The 15331-nt window shown below is 47.3% G+C and overlaps 1 protein-coding gene across 1 annotated transcript; it reads right to left on the minus strand.

Annotated features, from left to right (window-relative positions):
- Window positions 1-492: 492 nt before the first annotated feature.
- STON1 (stonin 1) lies at window positions 493-12404 on the minus strand. Its single transcript, XM_054399100.1, has 3 exons — window positions 10457-12404; window positions 1579-1781; window positions 493-567 (listed from the first exon to the last, which is right to left on the minus strand). The coding sequence occupies exons 1-3, from the start codon at window positions 12387-12389 to the stop codon at window positions 493-495; spliced, it is 2211 nt and encodes a 736-aa protein (XP_054255075.1). The 5' UTR covers window positions 12390-12404.
- Between the last annotated feature and the right edge of the window lie 2927 nt (window positions 12405-15331).

Genomic DNA, 15331 nt, shown 5'->3' on the forward strand with positions numbered 1-15331 from the left:
CAGAACTACAGAATGCCAGGGGCTAGAAGGGACCTCCAAAGCTCATCCAGTCCAACCCTCCCCTGCCAGAGTGGGATCACCTATACCAGATCCCACAGGAATGCATCCAGATGGGTTGCTGAGTATTATATGTCCAACTGCCAGGAACTCTGAGTAGTGCCATTAGGTTTCACTATGGAGTATGAGATCATTCCCAAGTCATAGACACACAACAGAAACAGAAATTTTACAATCTGTCAATTAAGTGCTCACATCCTGCAAACCTTTACAAGGAGACCTTGCTTCCCATGACAGGAAGTTTACTTGAACACAGGCCAGGCAAACAAGTACTGATTGGCAGAATCAAACCCAAAAGCACTGGGGGAAAAAAAAAAAGACAAATTCAGTGACCATTTTTATTCTAAACTAGGTCACTGTGCTGCTTCTTACAATAGAATTTCCTGTGTAAATTGATTCCTCCTCATATCCCAGGATGGTGCCTCCTGTCCTCTTCTACTGCATTAGGCAGTTGCCAGCCCTGTCTGGATCTTCTCCGTCAAGCCTAATCCATTTCTTTTCAATTTCAACCTGTAGTTAGAAAACAAAGGAAAAACAAACAAACAAAACCCAGGTAGAATTAACAAATATCTTGGCACTGAGAGTGCAGCTGCATCAAGGGCTTTGTCACAGGATAAAAACATTCCCAGACCCAACATGCTCAGAACCCTCTGCTCCCAGAAATACCTCAACCTGAGTCAAAAAAAAAAGGGAAAAACAAACAAGGCTGCCTTTGCAGTTGTGTTTTTCAGCATCATCTTTTGTCAGCCAAGGAATTATTATATTATTTATTCTTTTTGGGAAAAAAAAAAAAGTAATTAGCACAAATACTGTCTTAGTTTTGAGTGAGACAGATGATCTTTTACCTCTTCCCAAAGGGGTCAAAGAAAAACCCTCCATGCTGGATTGGATAGAATTAGAAAGTTTAGATGGAAACGTTATTCCTAACTCCATAAAACAGTACAAAAGCATATAAAATACACAAAAATCCATAGTCCACCTTGGCCATGGTTCTCCAAGAACCTCCTTAGGCCAAAGCTTCACACAAACCTCCCTGTAAATCAGGCCAACAAATCCAGGCCTCAAATGCCCCCACCACTTACTTTCCTGCTACTGCCCATCCCTCCTACACCAGGCCCAAAAGGAGGCAGCTAGAAATTCAGCTTTGCCCAGGCTGCCAGCAAGGTGCTGAAGGCCAAAACCCTCCCCCATAGCAAACAGGAGATAAGGGAGCTGAGTCAGGAGGGGAGCAGGGAGAGGCAAAGGACAGAAGCAGCTTGTGCTGTCCCTTTATAAAGGCTGGATGAAGGCATTCTGGGAATGAAATAACACAATTTCCTGTGCCCACCCACTGGGCTGGACTCTCTGTCCCTCAGCTTTATGGTTTTTAAAGGCACCCAGGCTCACACCGTAACAAATACATAAAGATATGTTCAGAACACAAAGCAAATCCTGTATAGGGGAATGGGGTAGAAGGAGGAAAAAAACAAACAAAAAAACCCAACACAAACCAAACAAACACTGAAAACAGCCAGAAAATACCTGACAGCTGTAAAAAGCTTTCTGAACCACATGCTTCTGGGGCTGCAGATCACTCTCTATGCCCAGTGACTTGACTTCTGTTCCTGAGGCACAGGTGTCATGGACCACAAACTGGACAGTAGCAAATGGATACCAGTCTGATGGTATTTCCTGGTCTGATCCCAGTTCCAGTTTGTAAGACAGGCTGTGTGGATGATCTGAACCTTGCAAAAGAAACAAAAAGAAACCACCATCAGTTACTTACCTTTTCTTTCTCTACAGAACCATCTGCTGGCAAGAGGTCCGTGTCCAGGTCTGGAGCCTTCAAAATAGGAAGGACATAGACCTGATGGAACAGGTCCTGAGGAGGGCCACAAAAATGATCAGGGGCTTGGAGCACCTCTGCTACGAGGACAGGCTAAGGGAGCTGGGGGTGTTCAGCCGGGAGAGGAGGCTCTGGAAGATCTTCAGTACCTGAAGGGGGCCTGCAAGAAGGCTGGAGAGAGACTGTTTACAAAGGACTGCAGCGATAGGATGAGGAGTAATGGCTTCAAACTAGAGAAGAGCAGATCGAGATTGGGTGTTAGAACAAATTATTTACTATGAGGGTAGTGGAACACTGGAACAGGTTGCCCTGGGCAACCTGACCTAGTTGAGGATGTCCCTGCTAACTGCAGTGGGCGTTGGATTAGATGACCTTTGGAGGTCCCTTCCAACACAGACCATTCTATGTTCCTAAGAGAGCACAGCTCTGGCTTTTCTTCAATACAAGATTATTCTATTTATCATCTTTTGCTACTTGGGCATCAGGTGGCCCCTTACTCTTTTTTTGGTTTCTGCTTCAGCACACTCTTTACAATTATTGGTAGCTTTACAAATAAATTTACACAATATTTACCAGATCCTTCCAGCTTCCAATTGAGAGAATAGCATCACAAACTGAAGGACTGGTTGCTAGATTCTGACTATTAGGGAAGAATGTCAGTTTTCCCTTAAAAATAAGTTTCTCACTCTCAGGAAAATAAAAAACTGGAAGGCCTCAACTTAGCTAAGGCAGAGGTGCTGCTCTGTGTCCAACAATCACCCTTTCCAAAGCTCTCTGATGTAGAAATGTTACTAGAAAGTACTGGAGCTATCTTGTGTGACATCATTTATTACAGTGTGTCTAGGCAAGATGATAAAGTCACAGCTTAGGGTGCTGCTCAGACAAGATATATCACAGCTGCCAGGGTAAGGGCTACTGGGACTCCCTTTCTAGCTTGGTTTGTTGAGAGGAAGGTTACTGGGACTCCCTTTCTAGCTTGATTTGTTAAGGTGGGGGCTACTGGGACTCCCTTTCTAGATTGGTTTGTTATGGGGAGAAAATAACAAACCTCATTTCTTCCCAAAAAAAGTATTTCATTAAAGTAACTTTCATGTTATAAAGCTGAGCCAGCGCCATGAAGTACTGCCCATAGAGTGGAGCACATTCTAAATTGCTTGAATCCAAGGGTGCAATGCCTGCTTTCCAAAGAAACCGTGGTCAGCAGGCTCACTTATGCATGAAAGCAATATGATATCATAATTAAAGCAGGCTCACTTATTGCATGAAAGCAATATAAGATATCATAATTAAAGCAATTCTTTACGTCACAGCTGTCTCTCCAAATTTTTCAAGGCAGTAATTCTGCTTTTCTCTACCTCTCCAGATTTTATACCTCAGCACAGACAGCTACAATTTGCCTGCAGGCTGATAAAGCAGAGAAAAGACTGACAGTAGATTTTTTTTTTTCATCCATTTCATGGAAGAACATCTCAGAATTAAGCCAAAACCCTCCCACTGATTTTCTGTTTGGCAGGAATCACTTCTGGGTCAGAATAAAAGAAATCAAGTTAACAGACACTGAGCTTTATCTATCCCACAGGAAAAAACTGCTGTGACACTCCACAGCCAGAGGCTCACAAGTATTTCTTAAGGCAAAAATAAATTTTCCAAGTTATCCTTCTGTAGCTCTTGGGAGCTGTGGGCTGGGTGCATCCTCTGGGCTGTGCAGCAGCTTTTGCCTGCAGCCTGGCTCACAGCCTGCCCAAGTCAGTTCTGATTTTAGGAGGGAATTTATGTCTGAGCAGCTGGATGGGCATAGCTGTGTCACACATCTCTGACTTCACTAGAACAAAGTCTAATTCATTAAGCCATCCTCCAGATTTCATTCCAAGTCTGGCATAAAAGTCAACAGGTCCCCAAAAATCAAGGTTTCCAGAGCATGAAATTCATGTTTCTCTTCATGACACTCACTAAAACATTTAACATTTTCTTTTCCTTTTGACTCATGCTATAATTAGTGTTAACTGGTAATTTTCATCTGGATGGGGTGCTGGGCCATCTTATCTAGAAAGTGCTTTTCCTAAGAAAGGTTGGGACAGATGAATCCTTGAGGCCTCTTCCAACCTGGTGTTCTATGACCAGTGAGAACTCCTCTCTTTCTTGCTGTTACACTCAACAGCCCAGTTAAAATTTGACTCCTGGAAGAAAAGGTGAGGGAAGAAGAGAAAGCAATAGGAAGTGTCCTTTGGATCCATTGCAGCCTGTGATAGGACAAGAGGCAATGGATATAAACTACAGCAGAGGAGGTTCCACTCAACATGAGGAGGAACTTCTTCACTGTGAGGCTCACAGAGCACTGGAACAGGCTACCCAGAGGGGTTGTAGAGTCTCCTTCTCTGGAGACTTTCAAGACCATCTGGATGTGTTCCTGTGTGACCTGTGCTAGATTCTCTGGTCCTGCTCTGGCAGGGGGGTTGGACTCGATGATCTTCAGAGGTCCCTTCCAACCCCTAACATCCTGTGATCAGTCTACTTCATACGGAGATGTCTGCAACTGGGTTCCCCCCCTTCTTTTTTCATATGTTCAATAAAAACAATAACAAACAAAAGTTGTTTGCAGACTGCAAAGGTTCCTCTGTCTGTTCAGCTGACCCCAAAGGCCTGAACACAGAAGCACAGCAGCATTTACAGCCCCCACTTTAGACTATGTCAGTGGCATTACAAGCATCCTCTGAAGGCTTCCTGCCAGCAGCACATCATCACATTGGATCCTTACCCTAAATGCTGCTTCTTTACATTGCTACTTGTAATGCTCAGAGAAAACCTGAACTGGCTTTCAGAAAAGAAGGCTACAGAGACAGCAGCTGGAATCCTGCACCACGGAGGAGTATTGAACACTGGCCATGAAGTCTCCCACGTGTCTTTAAAGAAATGTGTATCACAGCAGAGAGCCAGCAGCTGCTTCCCACGTGGGACTAGCTGCTCTAATACTGCTCACAAGGAACTCTAGGAAGCAGTAATACAATGCCAGGGCAGATCCATAAAAGGCACTGGTAGGGAACACTGTGTGTATAGCTCCCGAGTTTTGGGAAGGAAGCTCCCCTAAATATGTCCTGTACAACAGTACCTTTAAGGTGAGCAGGCAGAGAAGTAGGTACCCAGCAATGTTCATCACCAAAGCCAGCAGAGAGGAAGGGAAAACAAACCAAGCAGGACAAGGCTGGAGAGATTGGATGGGAAAACTTCACCCTTCCTTGCAGACTTTGCAGCCCACCCATCCCCCCTAGTCGAGGCACACTTCACCATCCTCACACAGTTACAAGACAAGCAGCACCCAGCACATGACTCATGAGCTAAAGCAGCAGCACTCTTACCTCCTGTTTAAGAAACAGCCTAACCCTGTGTTCACTTCCACATGAATCAGGGTCAGACTCACCCAGACAGCTTCATGGCAAGGCTGGTATGAGGGTGGAACAGGAGGCACTGTCTGTGATTTGAGCTACATCTTGCTCACACCTCTGAGCATGCTGCAGGACAGAGTCCTTCAAGGCACTAAAGCACAAAGATACCCAATCTGGAAGCCAAAGAAGCTCTTAGGCAAATTACTGCAATGCCAGGGGCATGCAGCATGTCAATAAAGCCTTAGGACAGTAAGAGAATACAGAGATAGGTAAAATATGACATCAGTAACTTAATTACTGCAATAACAACAGGTACCAGTACAGGCTAGGGGCTGCCTGCTGGAGAGCAGCTCCATGGGGAAAGACCTTAGAGTCCTAGTGGGCAGCAAGTTCTGCATGGGACAGCAATGTGCCCTTGTGGCCAAGAGACCCAATGGTATCCTGTGGTGCATCAAGAAAAGTGTACCCAGCAGGTCTAGGGAGGTTCTTCTCCCTCTCTATTCTGCCCTGCTGAGACCACACCTGGAATATTGTATCCAGTTTTGGGCTCCCCAGTTCAAGAGAGACAGAGACCTGCTGGAGAAAGTCCAATGGAGAGCCTCAAGGATGATTAGGGGACTTGAGCATCTCCCCTGTGAAGAGAGACTGAGATCCCTGGGGCTGTTTAGTCTTGAGAAGACTGAGAGGGGATCTGATCAATGTCTATAAATATCTGAGGGGTGGGTGTCAAGTGGAGGGGGCCAGGCTCTTTTTGGTGGTGTGCACTAATAAGAAACCACAGGTTCAAGCTTGAACATAGTAGATTTCATCTCACCTCAACATGAGGAGAAACTTCTTTACAGTGAGGGTGACAGAGCACTGGAACAGGGTGCCCAGGGGGGTTGTGGAGTCTTCTGCTCTAGAGACTTTCAAAACCCACCTGGATGCATTCCTGTGCAGACTACCCTAAGTGATCCTGCTCTGGCAGGGGGGTTGGACTTGATGATCTCTTATGAGGTCCCTTCCAACCTCTAATGTACTGTGATACTGTGATGCTGTGATAGAGGAGGGAACAAAGTCAGAAATTAGTCCTACAGCCACCTGCCAAACTCTTGAGAAGGAAGATGGAGAAGGACTAAGCAAGGGTGAGGAGACAGCACTTCATCACTCATGTACACAGTGACAGGTAGAGCTGTGTGCCTCTGTTGTGAGCCTTGTCCAGGATCTGCTGCTGATCCGAGGAGCCCATTTCTCCTGTACTAATACTCTCTTGGCCCACAATGCCCCTTTCAGACTACCTGGCCATGGGGGAATGAGCCCCTGCTGAGGTAGGCCTCTCTGTCTTTGAATCTGCCATCACCCCAGCAACAGTTGTGGTGACAGCAGCAGCAGTGATGAAGGAGGCCGTAGAAAGCACACTGTTCCAGAGCTGTGAGATGTGGCACCACAACCCACCTCAGCTGTGCTCCTCTTGGCTCCCAGGGAGCAGCTTGGCAATGCACTTACTTGATCTGGTCTTGGTGCTCTTTGCTGGGCTGGGGAGAGCAGCCTGCACAACATCAGCCACAAGAGAAGTGTCCTGGAGAAGACAGCAGGAGTAAGATGGCACAGAGTGCCGTGGCGAGGAACATGGCACTGGCTGCCTCTGGGGCCATGGCTGACAAAGGATCTGAGAAAAGAGGGTTTGTTGAGGAGCAGTAGCATCCTTTTTGAAATCCATTTAGGGCAGAAGGAAAACAGTGTAGATCTAAGGGCTTTTGGAGATCAAATTTAGCATTTTCAGCAGGGACACCTCACACTAGATCAGGTTGCTCAGAACCACATCCAGCCTGGCCTTAAAAACCTCCAGGGGTGAGGCTTCTGCCACCTCCCTGGACAACCTGTTCCAGTGTCTCACCACCCTCATGGGGAAGAATTTCTTCCTAACATCCAATCTGAATCTACCCATTTCTAGTTTTGCTCCATTCCCCCTAGCCCTGTCATTACCTGACACCCTAAACAGTCCCTCACCAGCTTTCTCCTAGGCCCCCTTAAGATACTGGAAGGTCACGACGTTCTCCAGACTGAACAGCCCCAACTCTCTCTGTCTTCATAGGAGGAGGCAATTCCTGTTCTAGAGACAAGACATGCAAACCACTGGAGATGAACCCCACAGAGAAGCAATCAGCAGAAGAGTTGTTACTTTACACAGTGGCCCACAGATGGAGGTGTAGTCACAGCAAACACCACAGGGCACAAATGCAGAGAGCAGGAGATTGCAACAGACTATTTCCAAGTCTGGTCTCTTCCCAGCTCCACAGGCATACAGGTGCAGACAGTTTCTTCAGTGCAAAGACTGACCCCAGTACTGTGCTGGAATCACAACACAGTCTGTATTTCCTTACGTGATGCCACAAACACAGACACAATGTGCAGGAATTTCACTGGATCAACCATTTGTTGTTGCTAAATAATGCTGACCCTGGCTCAAACTCTCCATTTCTATGTCTGAATAAGCACAGGCAGCTTTTAAAAACCTAGGGTTATCCATCAGCTTGCAGCAACTTCACTTGGCCAGCACTCTTCCAAGGAAGCACTTTACCAGGATCCAGCAGATACTTTAGAATTCACTGAATACCAGGTTGGAAGGGACCTCAAGGATCATCCAGTCCAACCTTTCAGGGTAAGAATATAGTTGAAATGAGATGGTTCAGCCTTGAAACTGTCTAATGCAGGGGAATCCACCACCTCCCTTGGGAGTTTATTCCAATATAGTTTGGAATAAACTCCCAAGGGTTTATTCCAATAGTTTAGAATTTTTATTATCACCAATGAAAGAGCTTCAAGGCTCTGCAACCCCTCTCTAAATTGGTTTAGAGAATCAACAAGCATGAACTCTTCTATGATGGGTATCACTTTTGATGTCTATAAATGGAGTTTACAATATAGCCATAGGCAATACTTCCTTTTCCTTTTTTGAGGCTTTTTGAAAGCAAAAACCTTGGCCAGGGAAAAGTCCAGCACAGAGCCACAAAGATGCTGAAGGCAGTGGAACATCTCCCTGCTGAGGAAAGGCTGAGGGAGCTGGGGCTCTTTAGCTTGGAGAGGAGGAGACTGAGAGGTGACCTCATTCATGTTTATAAAGATGTGAAGGGCAGTGTCAGGAGGACAGAGCCAGGCTCTGCTCAGTGATGTCCAGTGACAGGACAAGGGGCAATGGGTGCAAGATGGAGCAGAGGAGGTTCCTCACATTTTCACTGTGAGGGTGACAGAGACTGAACAGGCTGCCCAGAGAGGTTGTGGAATCTCCTTCTCTGGTGGCATTCAAAACCCACCTGGACATGTTCCTGTGTGACCTACTCTTGGTGATCCTGCTCTGGCTGGGGGGTTGGACTGGATGATCTTTCAAGGTCCCTTCCAACCCCTAACATTCTGTGATTTTTCTCCCTGCAATAAACACATTATGAAATTTGACACATTTCTATTGATTTGCCTTCTTGCAGATTATTTAGCCCACTGTGGGACAGCTCTATTTTTAAACTCTTAACTGCTTACAGAAAACTTGATAGAAGTGTTTCAAATTTGACCAGGAGGTATTACCACCAAAATGCTTTTATAAAGACAGGAACATTTCAAGCTTTGCAGATATCAGCCAGAGGAATTATTCAAATGTCAAAAGTTTAAGCTATCGGATAGAAGATAATGTAAAGCTGTAGAATGACACAAAAACATTCCAAAAAAAAAACCCCAAAACCCACAAAGCAGTTCTTTCAAGTATAAATCTGAAGCTAATTGTGCATATCAAGTCTTGAACTGAATGAACTGCAAGGAACTAAAGACTTTGGAAGATTCACAATCTTCTTTAAAGCTGCCACCTTGATTTTGTAGAAGCAAACCTACATTAAACAGCCAAGAATGCTAAAGGCTACCCAAAGAGTCAGTCCTGTAAAGCCCATGGAAATCACATAGGTCACAGCAGCACAGCACAAACCCTTGAAGCCTGGAGTGCAGCACACCCATAGCTATAGACCTGAAGAATCTTCTTCTGCCTAGTAGTTCTCATCCATCTCTCCATCAGCTCCTCTGCCTTCCCTGCTCATTTCCCAGTCCTCCCAACCCCTCCCATACTGCCTGCCCTTATCTTCCCCCTCTTTAACACTTCTATCCCCCCCAGCTTTAGTTCTGGCTTGGCTCCCTGCCTTGTGTTAGCCCATCTGCCAATGTTTTGTCTCCTCTGCTTCCCTGCTGCCCATTGCTTGGCAGCCACTCACATCTTTTTGTACTTCATCTGGCCACTGCTGAGAAAGGTAATAAAAAATGTTTCTATAAATATATCCCCAGCAGAAGGAGAGCTAAGGAGAATCTCCACCTTTTAATGGACACAGGAGGAAATATTATGACAAAGAATGAGGAAAAGGCTGAGGTACTCAGTGCTCCATTTGCCTCAGTCTCTAGCAGCAAGAACAGTTGTTCTCTGGGTATCCAGGCCCCTGAGATGGTAGATGGGGAAGGGGAAAGGAATGAGGCCCCCAAGGCCTCAATGGGAAATGGTTTGCAACCTGCTACACCACTTAGACACACACAAAGCTACAGGACCAGATGGGATCCACCTAAGGGTGTGGAAGGAGCTGGCAGAAGAGCTCACCAAGCCATTCTCCATCAGTTTTCATCAGTCCTGGCTAACTAGTGAGGTCCCAATGGACTAGAGGTTACCAAATGTGACGCCCATCTACAAGAAGGGCTGGAAGTATGATCCTGGGAACTACAGGCCTATCAGTCTGGCCTCAGCACCAGGGAAAGTCATGGAGCAGATCATCTTGAGTGACATCAGGTGCCACACACAGGACAACAAGAGGATTTGGTCCACTCAACAGGAGTTATCAAGGGCAAGTCCTTTTTGACCAGGGGGAGAGAGAGAGGAAGGGGGAGAGAGAGGAAGAGGGAGAGGAAGGGGGAAAGAGAGGATGGGGAAAGAGAGGGAAGGGGAGAGAGAGGGAAGGGGAGAGAGAGGGAAGGGGAGAGAGAGGGAGGGAGGTGGAGAGAGAGAGGGAGGGAGGCAGAGAGAAAGAGGGAGGGATAAGGCTATATTCTCTTTGCCCTAAAAGGTTCCTCCAGGTTCTATCAACACTACCACCCAGATGAAAACCCTCATTGTGGAAGCCAGTAGAGGCCCAGAAGCATAAAAGCAGAGCAGAGGTGCCCCCAGGCTCCTCCTCTGACAGCAGGAATGATTTACTTGAGTTTTTGTCTGGCAGCCTGTCTATCTTCCACACAACAGCCCTGTAGGCGCTCTCGTATTTGGCCGTTCCAACCGAGACTTGTATCACGGGATCCGATTCCACCTCCTGTGAAGCACCAAGGCACGTCCTCCTGTTCATTTTGGCTTTGAGGGACTTCTGCCTCTGGAGGTTCATGGTCCAGAGTGCTTTGATCCACTGCGTGGGGACGGGAAAGCGTATCATGACGTTTTCACAGCATCTGACGGCGGGTAAACGCGGCGGGGCTGGAGTGGTTGAGGACATGTTTAGAAAAGCCTGAAGCTCAACATACGCTCCCTGAACCACCACCACCGCCTTCACAGAAAAGGGAAGGTCTTGCCCCTTGTACCCTGTCCTGAAACGCATCAGCTCCAGCCTGCAGGCATCTGGGGGGGTGAACTTAACGATCCGTGACTGCTGGAACTCCTGTGCTTTGACACAGCTGTGGAAATGGCAGTCAAGGATCTCAATCCACTTCTTCTCCTCCTCCTCCTTCTCGAAGTAACGCTCGTCTCGCTTCTGGAGCTCCAGGTCGTTCAGGGTCAGAAAGCAGTCAGCACTTCCATTCACAAAGCACAGGCAGTACACATGTGTGATGACAGCGCTCTCCACGAGCTTTCCTTCTGCCTTAGTGACCTTCCCCCAAAAGTTATCCACTATTTCCAGAGTCATTTCTTGCTCTTCGTAATTCCTCTTCTGTCTAGGAAGAGCAGGAAGTTTCATGAGCTCTTCCTCGACCGTGAGGAGGAAATCGGTGAAGTCATTGTAATCTGTGGTGCCCAGCTTTAGCATCTGCTCCACCTCTGCCTCGTGGATCACCTCTACTTTAGGATGGTACCTCCTCTTCTCTGTGTAAGACACGCACTCAATCTTCACGGTGTGGATCTTTCCCAAGACATTATAGCTCTCCAGCTTGGGTTCAGACAGCTTACAGTGTGGCTGCAGCTGGAACTCCTTGAAAGGTTTCTCCAGGCCCTTTTCATAATACATCTGCAATACACCTCCAGCTAGGACGCTGAGGTAAATGGGGCCCCACTGGCGAGACGACATCATGTTCTTCTTTTCAGGTATCCTCAGCATGAAGGGCCACCCCTCTGCTTTCTGGCTCCTGAAGAGGCTGCATGGGACAGCGGGTGAGAGCTTGTGCCACGCCTGAGCGCTGGAGGTGGGTGAGCTTCCTGTGGTGGCAGCACAGCCGTCAGCTTGCAGGTGTTCCAGCCTCTCGCAGATGTAGCTGAAGGAGCCCTGGTTGAGGCTCTTCTGATCGTGGCAAGTTTCTTTGTCTTTAGGATGGGAGCTGCTCCTGTCGAGCACTTTGTCCTTCTTGTGTGTGCTGGCACCAGCTGGAGATGTGCTGAGCGAGCAGCCTGCCTTCCAGAAAGGACTGGAAAAAGCACAGTCACCCTGAAAGTATGGGAAATGCCCTGGTGCTGATGCCAACTCTCCTGACTCCTCACAGCTTCCTGAAGGATTAGGGCTTCCTTCATCAGTTGATTTGGAGACCAAAGCCTTAGCTGGGTGGTCATCAGGCAAAGCACTCAAAGCAAAGCTGCTTGGTTTCTGCAAGGCTGGGGATGAGCAAACTCCAGGCGATGGAAGAAGGTTAACATTTGGTGGCCATTCAGGGATAGGATAAAGGATGTGAATCCCAGGCTTTGGGTAGTCTCTGGTAGGTGTAGTGAGTGGAGAGTTGCTGGGGGGTCCAGGACTTAAGTAGAAGTCAACTATAGGAGATGAGAGTGGAGTGCTGCCTATAGAAGACGACCTACTTGAAGATTCATGCACGCTAGAGAGGTTGAGTTTAAGGCCATTTGCTTTACAAGTACTCTGATGATCAGCTGATTTCTGAGATGACTGGAAGGGAGGCTCATCATCAAAGGTGACCCAATTTGCTGGATTTGTGGAACACATCTTGTAGGAGACGCTTGGGGCACTTTCACTCCTATCACCCGCAAACCATCTACAAAGAAAGAACAGAAGTGAGCAGAGATAAGTTCTCCTGAGGGACAAAACAAACCCAACCCTTACGAAATTCAAACCACATGAAGCTCAATGCATGCAGGTCAAGAACACAGTGTAATTTTGGTTTGACAGGCAGAAAGCAGCCCTAAGGAAAAGGACTTGAGGGTGCTGGTGGACAAGAAGCTGGACAGGAGCAGACAGTGTGCACTTGCAGCCCAGAAGCCAAAGGCATCCTGGGCTGCATCTGAAGAAGCGTGGCCAGCAGATCCAAAGAAGGTATTCTGCCACTCTGCTCTGCTCTGGTAAGAACTCACCTGCAGTACTGCATCCAGCTCTGGAGCACTCAACATGAGTGGGACATGGACCTGGTGGGGCAGGTCCAGAGGAGGGCCATGGGGGTGACTGGGGGACTGGAGCACCTCTGCTGCGGGGAAGGGCTATGGGAGCTGGGGTTGTTCAGCCAGGAGAATAGAAGGCTTTGAGGAGACCTAATAATGACCTTCCAGTACCTGAAGGGTGCCGGCAAGAAGGCTGGAGAGGGACTATTTACAAAGGCCTGGAGTGATAGGATGAGGGGGAGTGGTTTGAAATTAGAGAAGAATAAATTTAGATTGGATGTTAGGAACAAGTTCTTTACAATGAGGGTGGCTGGAACAGGTTGGGCAGAGAGGTAGTTGAGGCCCCATCCCTGGAGATACTCAAGGTGAGGCTCGACAGGGCTCTGGATCAGGTTGAGGATGTCCCTGCTCACTGCAGGGGGTTGGACTAGATGACTTCTAGAGGTCCCTTCCAACCTGGGTGATTCTATGAACTTAGGTTGTGACATAGCTATGCAGAAAGAGATAAACTGACCATGAATCCCTGCTGCTCTCCTGGGCTGGGTTATCAAAGGTAAAGCTAAGCCCCAAGGATAAGTGATGCATCCCTGTGGAAAGGCAGATTACAAGCATCCACTAGAGATAAAATACTAAGGGAACACAAAGTCAAGTCACAAGGCATACATCTGCTAAGTACTGAATTGGCTGGCAGCCTGGAAAAAGGACAGGTCTTTAAGACAACTAATAAATGGCACTTCAGCCAACAAAGCACCTTTGTTAATGAGCTCGGCTAGATAGCCTCAGAGCAGGACTGCTACCAGTAAATATTTAGTCTTGCCTTCATGGTTCTAAATTATGCAATCACAGAATGGCTTCAGTTGGAAGGAATCTTGAAGATTATCTAGTTTCAAACTCCCTGCCCTGGGCAGGGGCACCTCCTACTAGACCAGGATGCTCAAAGCCTTATCCAGCCTGGTTTTCCAGGGGTGAGGCATCCACAACTTCCCTGGAAACCTGTTCCAGTGTCTCACCACCCTCATAGTAAAGAACTTCAAATCTAAATCTGCCCTGCCTTGGTTTAAAACCATTGCCCTTCGTCCTATCACCACAGGCCCTTATAAAAAGTCCCCCTCCAGCTTTCCTGTAGGTCCCCCTCACTCACTGGAATGTAAATCCTCATGCAGGGTATGTTGTCTCCAAAGTTCTTCCTCCCCACTGGTCTTGGCTGATGAAGAAGCAAACAATAGATTGCTAATGACTGAGGAGGAATCCAGCACAATGAAGCACCACAGGGCACATGCAAACATCATTCATGTGACAAAAAGTTATTCTTGCTGTGTCAGAACTTATTCCCACTTGCCTGAAAGCACACAAGCAGGCAGCATTCATAGAGATAAAGCCACCTGCACAAATGTTACTCCATTCATTAAGGCTGGGCACCAGTGATGTAAAGCTACTCCCCTTGGGGCACAGACAGACAAGATAGAGTTCATGAACTGTATGGCACTACAGCTATAATCACAGAACTGAAAAGAGTAGCTCTGAGAATGCTACATTTCTAGAGAAGGTGAAGTTCAGCCAAGTGAAATCTTCAGGCTACAAGTCATTACAAGTGGCATCAGGCCCAGCCAGCATGGGTTCATTAAGGGCAAGTACTGCTTGACCAACCTGATCTCTTTCTATGACCCAATGACCCACCTGGTGGATGAGGGAAATGCTGTGGACATTGTAAAGCCTTTGACACGGTCTCCCACCACATTCTCCTTGAGAAACTTGTGGTCACTCTTTGCTGGATCCCCTTCCATGATACTGCATGCTTCTAAGTACTGACAATAATCATAAAATCATCATAGAATGGCTTGAGTTGGTAGAGACCTTAAAGATCATCCAGTTCCAACTCCCCTGCCATGGACAGGGATGCCTCCCACTAGATCAGGTTGCTCAAAGCCTCATCCAGCCTGCTCTTCAACACTTCCAGGGATGAGGCATCCACAACTTCTCTGGGCAATCCATTACAGTGTTTCACTACTACCCTCATGGTGAAGAACTTCTTCCTAATGTCCAATCTAAATCTACCCTGCTCTAGTTTTAAACCATTGCTCCAGGTCCTATCACCACAGGCCCTTATAAAAAGTCCTCATCAGCCTTCTTGTAGGCTGCCTTCAGGTACAGGAAGACTGCAATAAGGTCTCCCTGGAGCCTTTTCTTCTCCAGGCTGTACACACCTAACTCCCTCAGCCTGTCCTCACAGGAGAGGTGCTGCTGCAGCCCTCTGATCATCTTTGTGGCCCTCCTCTGGACCCTCTCCAAGAAATCCATTTCGTTCCTGGGTTGAGGGCTCCGCAGGTGGACACAATGGAGTAGGAACTCTGGTCCATTAATTTCTGAAGTCTTGACCTTCTTGTTCAGTACAAGCATTTGCACTATGCCAGTTATTTGATAAGCACTCTCCTCTGCACTTACAGAGAGAAAAGGAGCAAACAAGTCCCAAATGACTGTAATAGCTCAGACACACACAACTACCAGTGTATCCTTCACCCACACAACCACTTCATCAAGAGCAGCAGTGGAAAG

The sequence above is a fragment of the Indicator indicator genome, chromosome 2 (genome assembly GCF_027791375.1).
Source record: "Indicator indicator isolate 239-I01 chromosome 2, UM_Iind_1.1, whole genome shotgun sequence".
In the NCBI taxonomy this organism is placed as follows: domain Eukaryota; kingdom Metazoa; phylum Chordata; class Aves; order Piciformes; family Indicatoridae; genus Indicator; species Indicator indicator.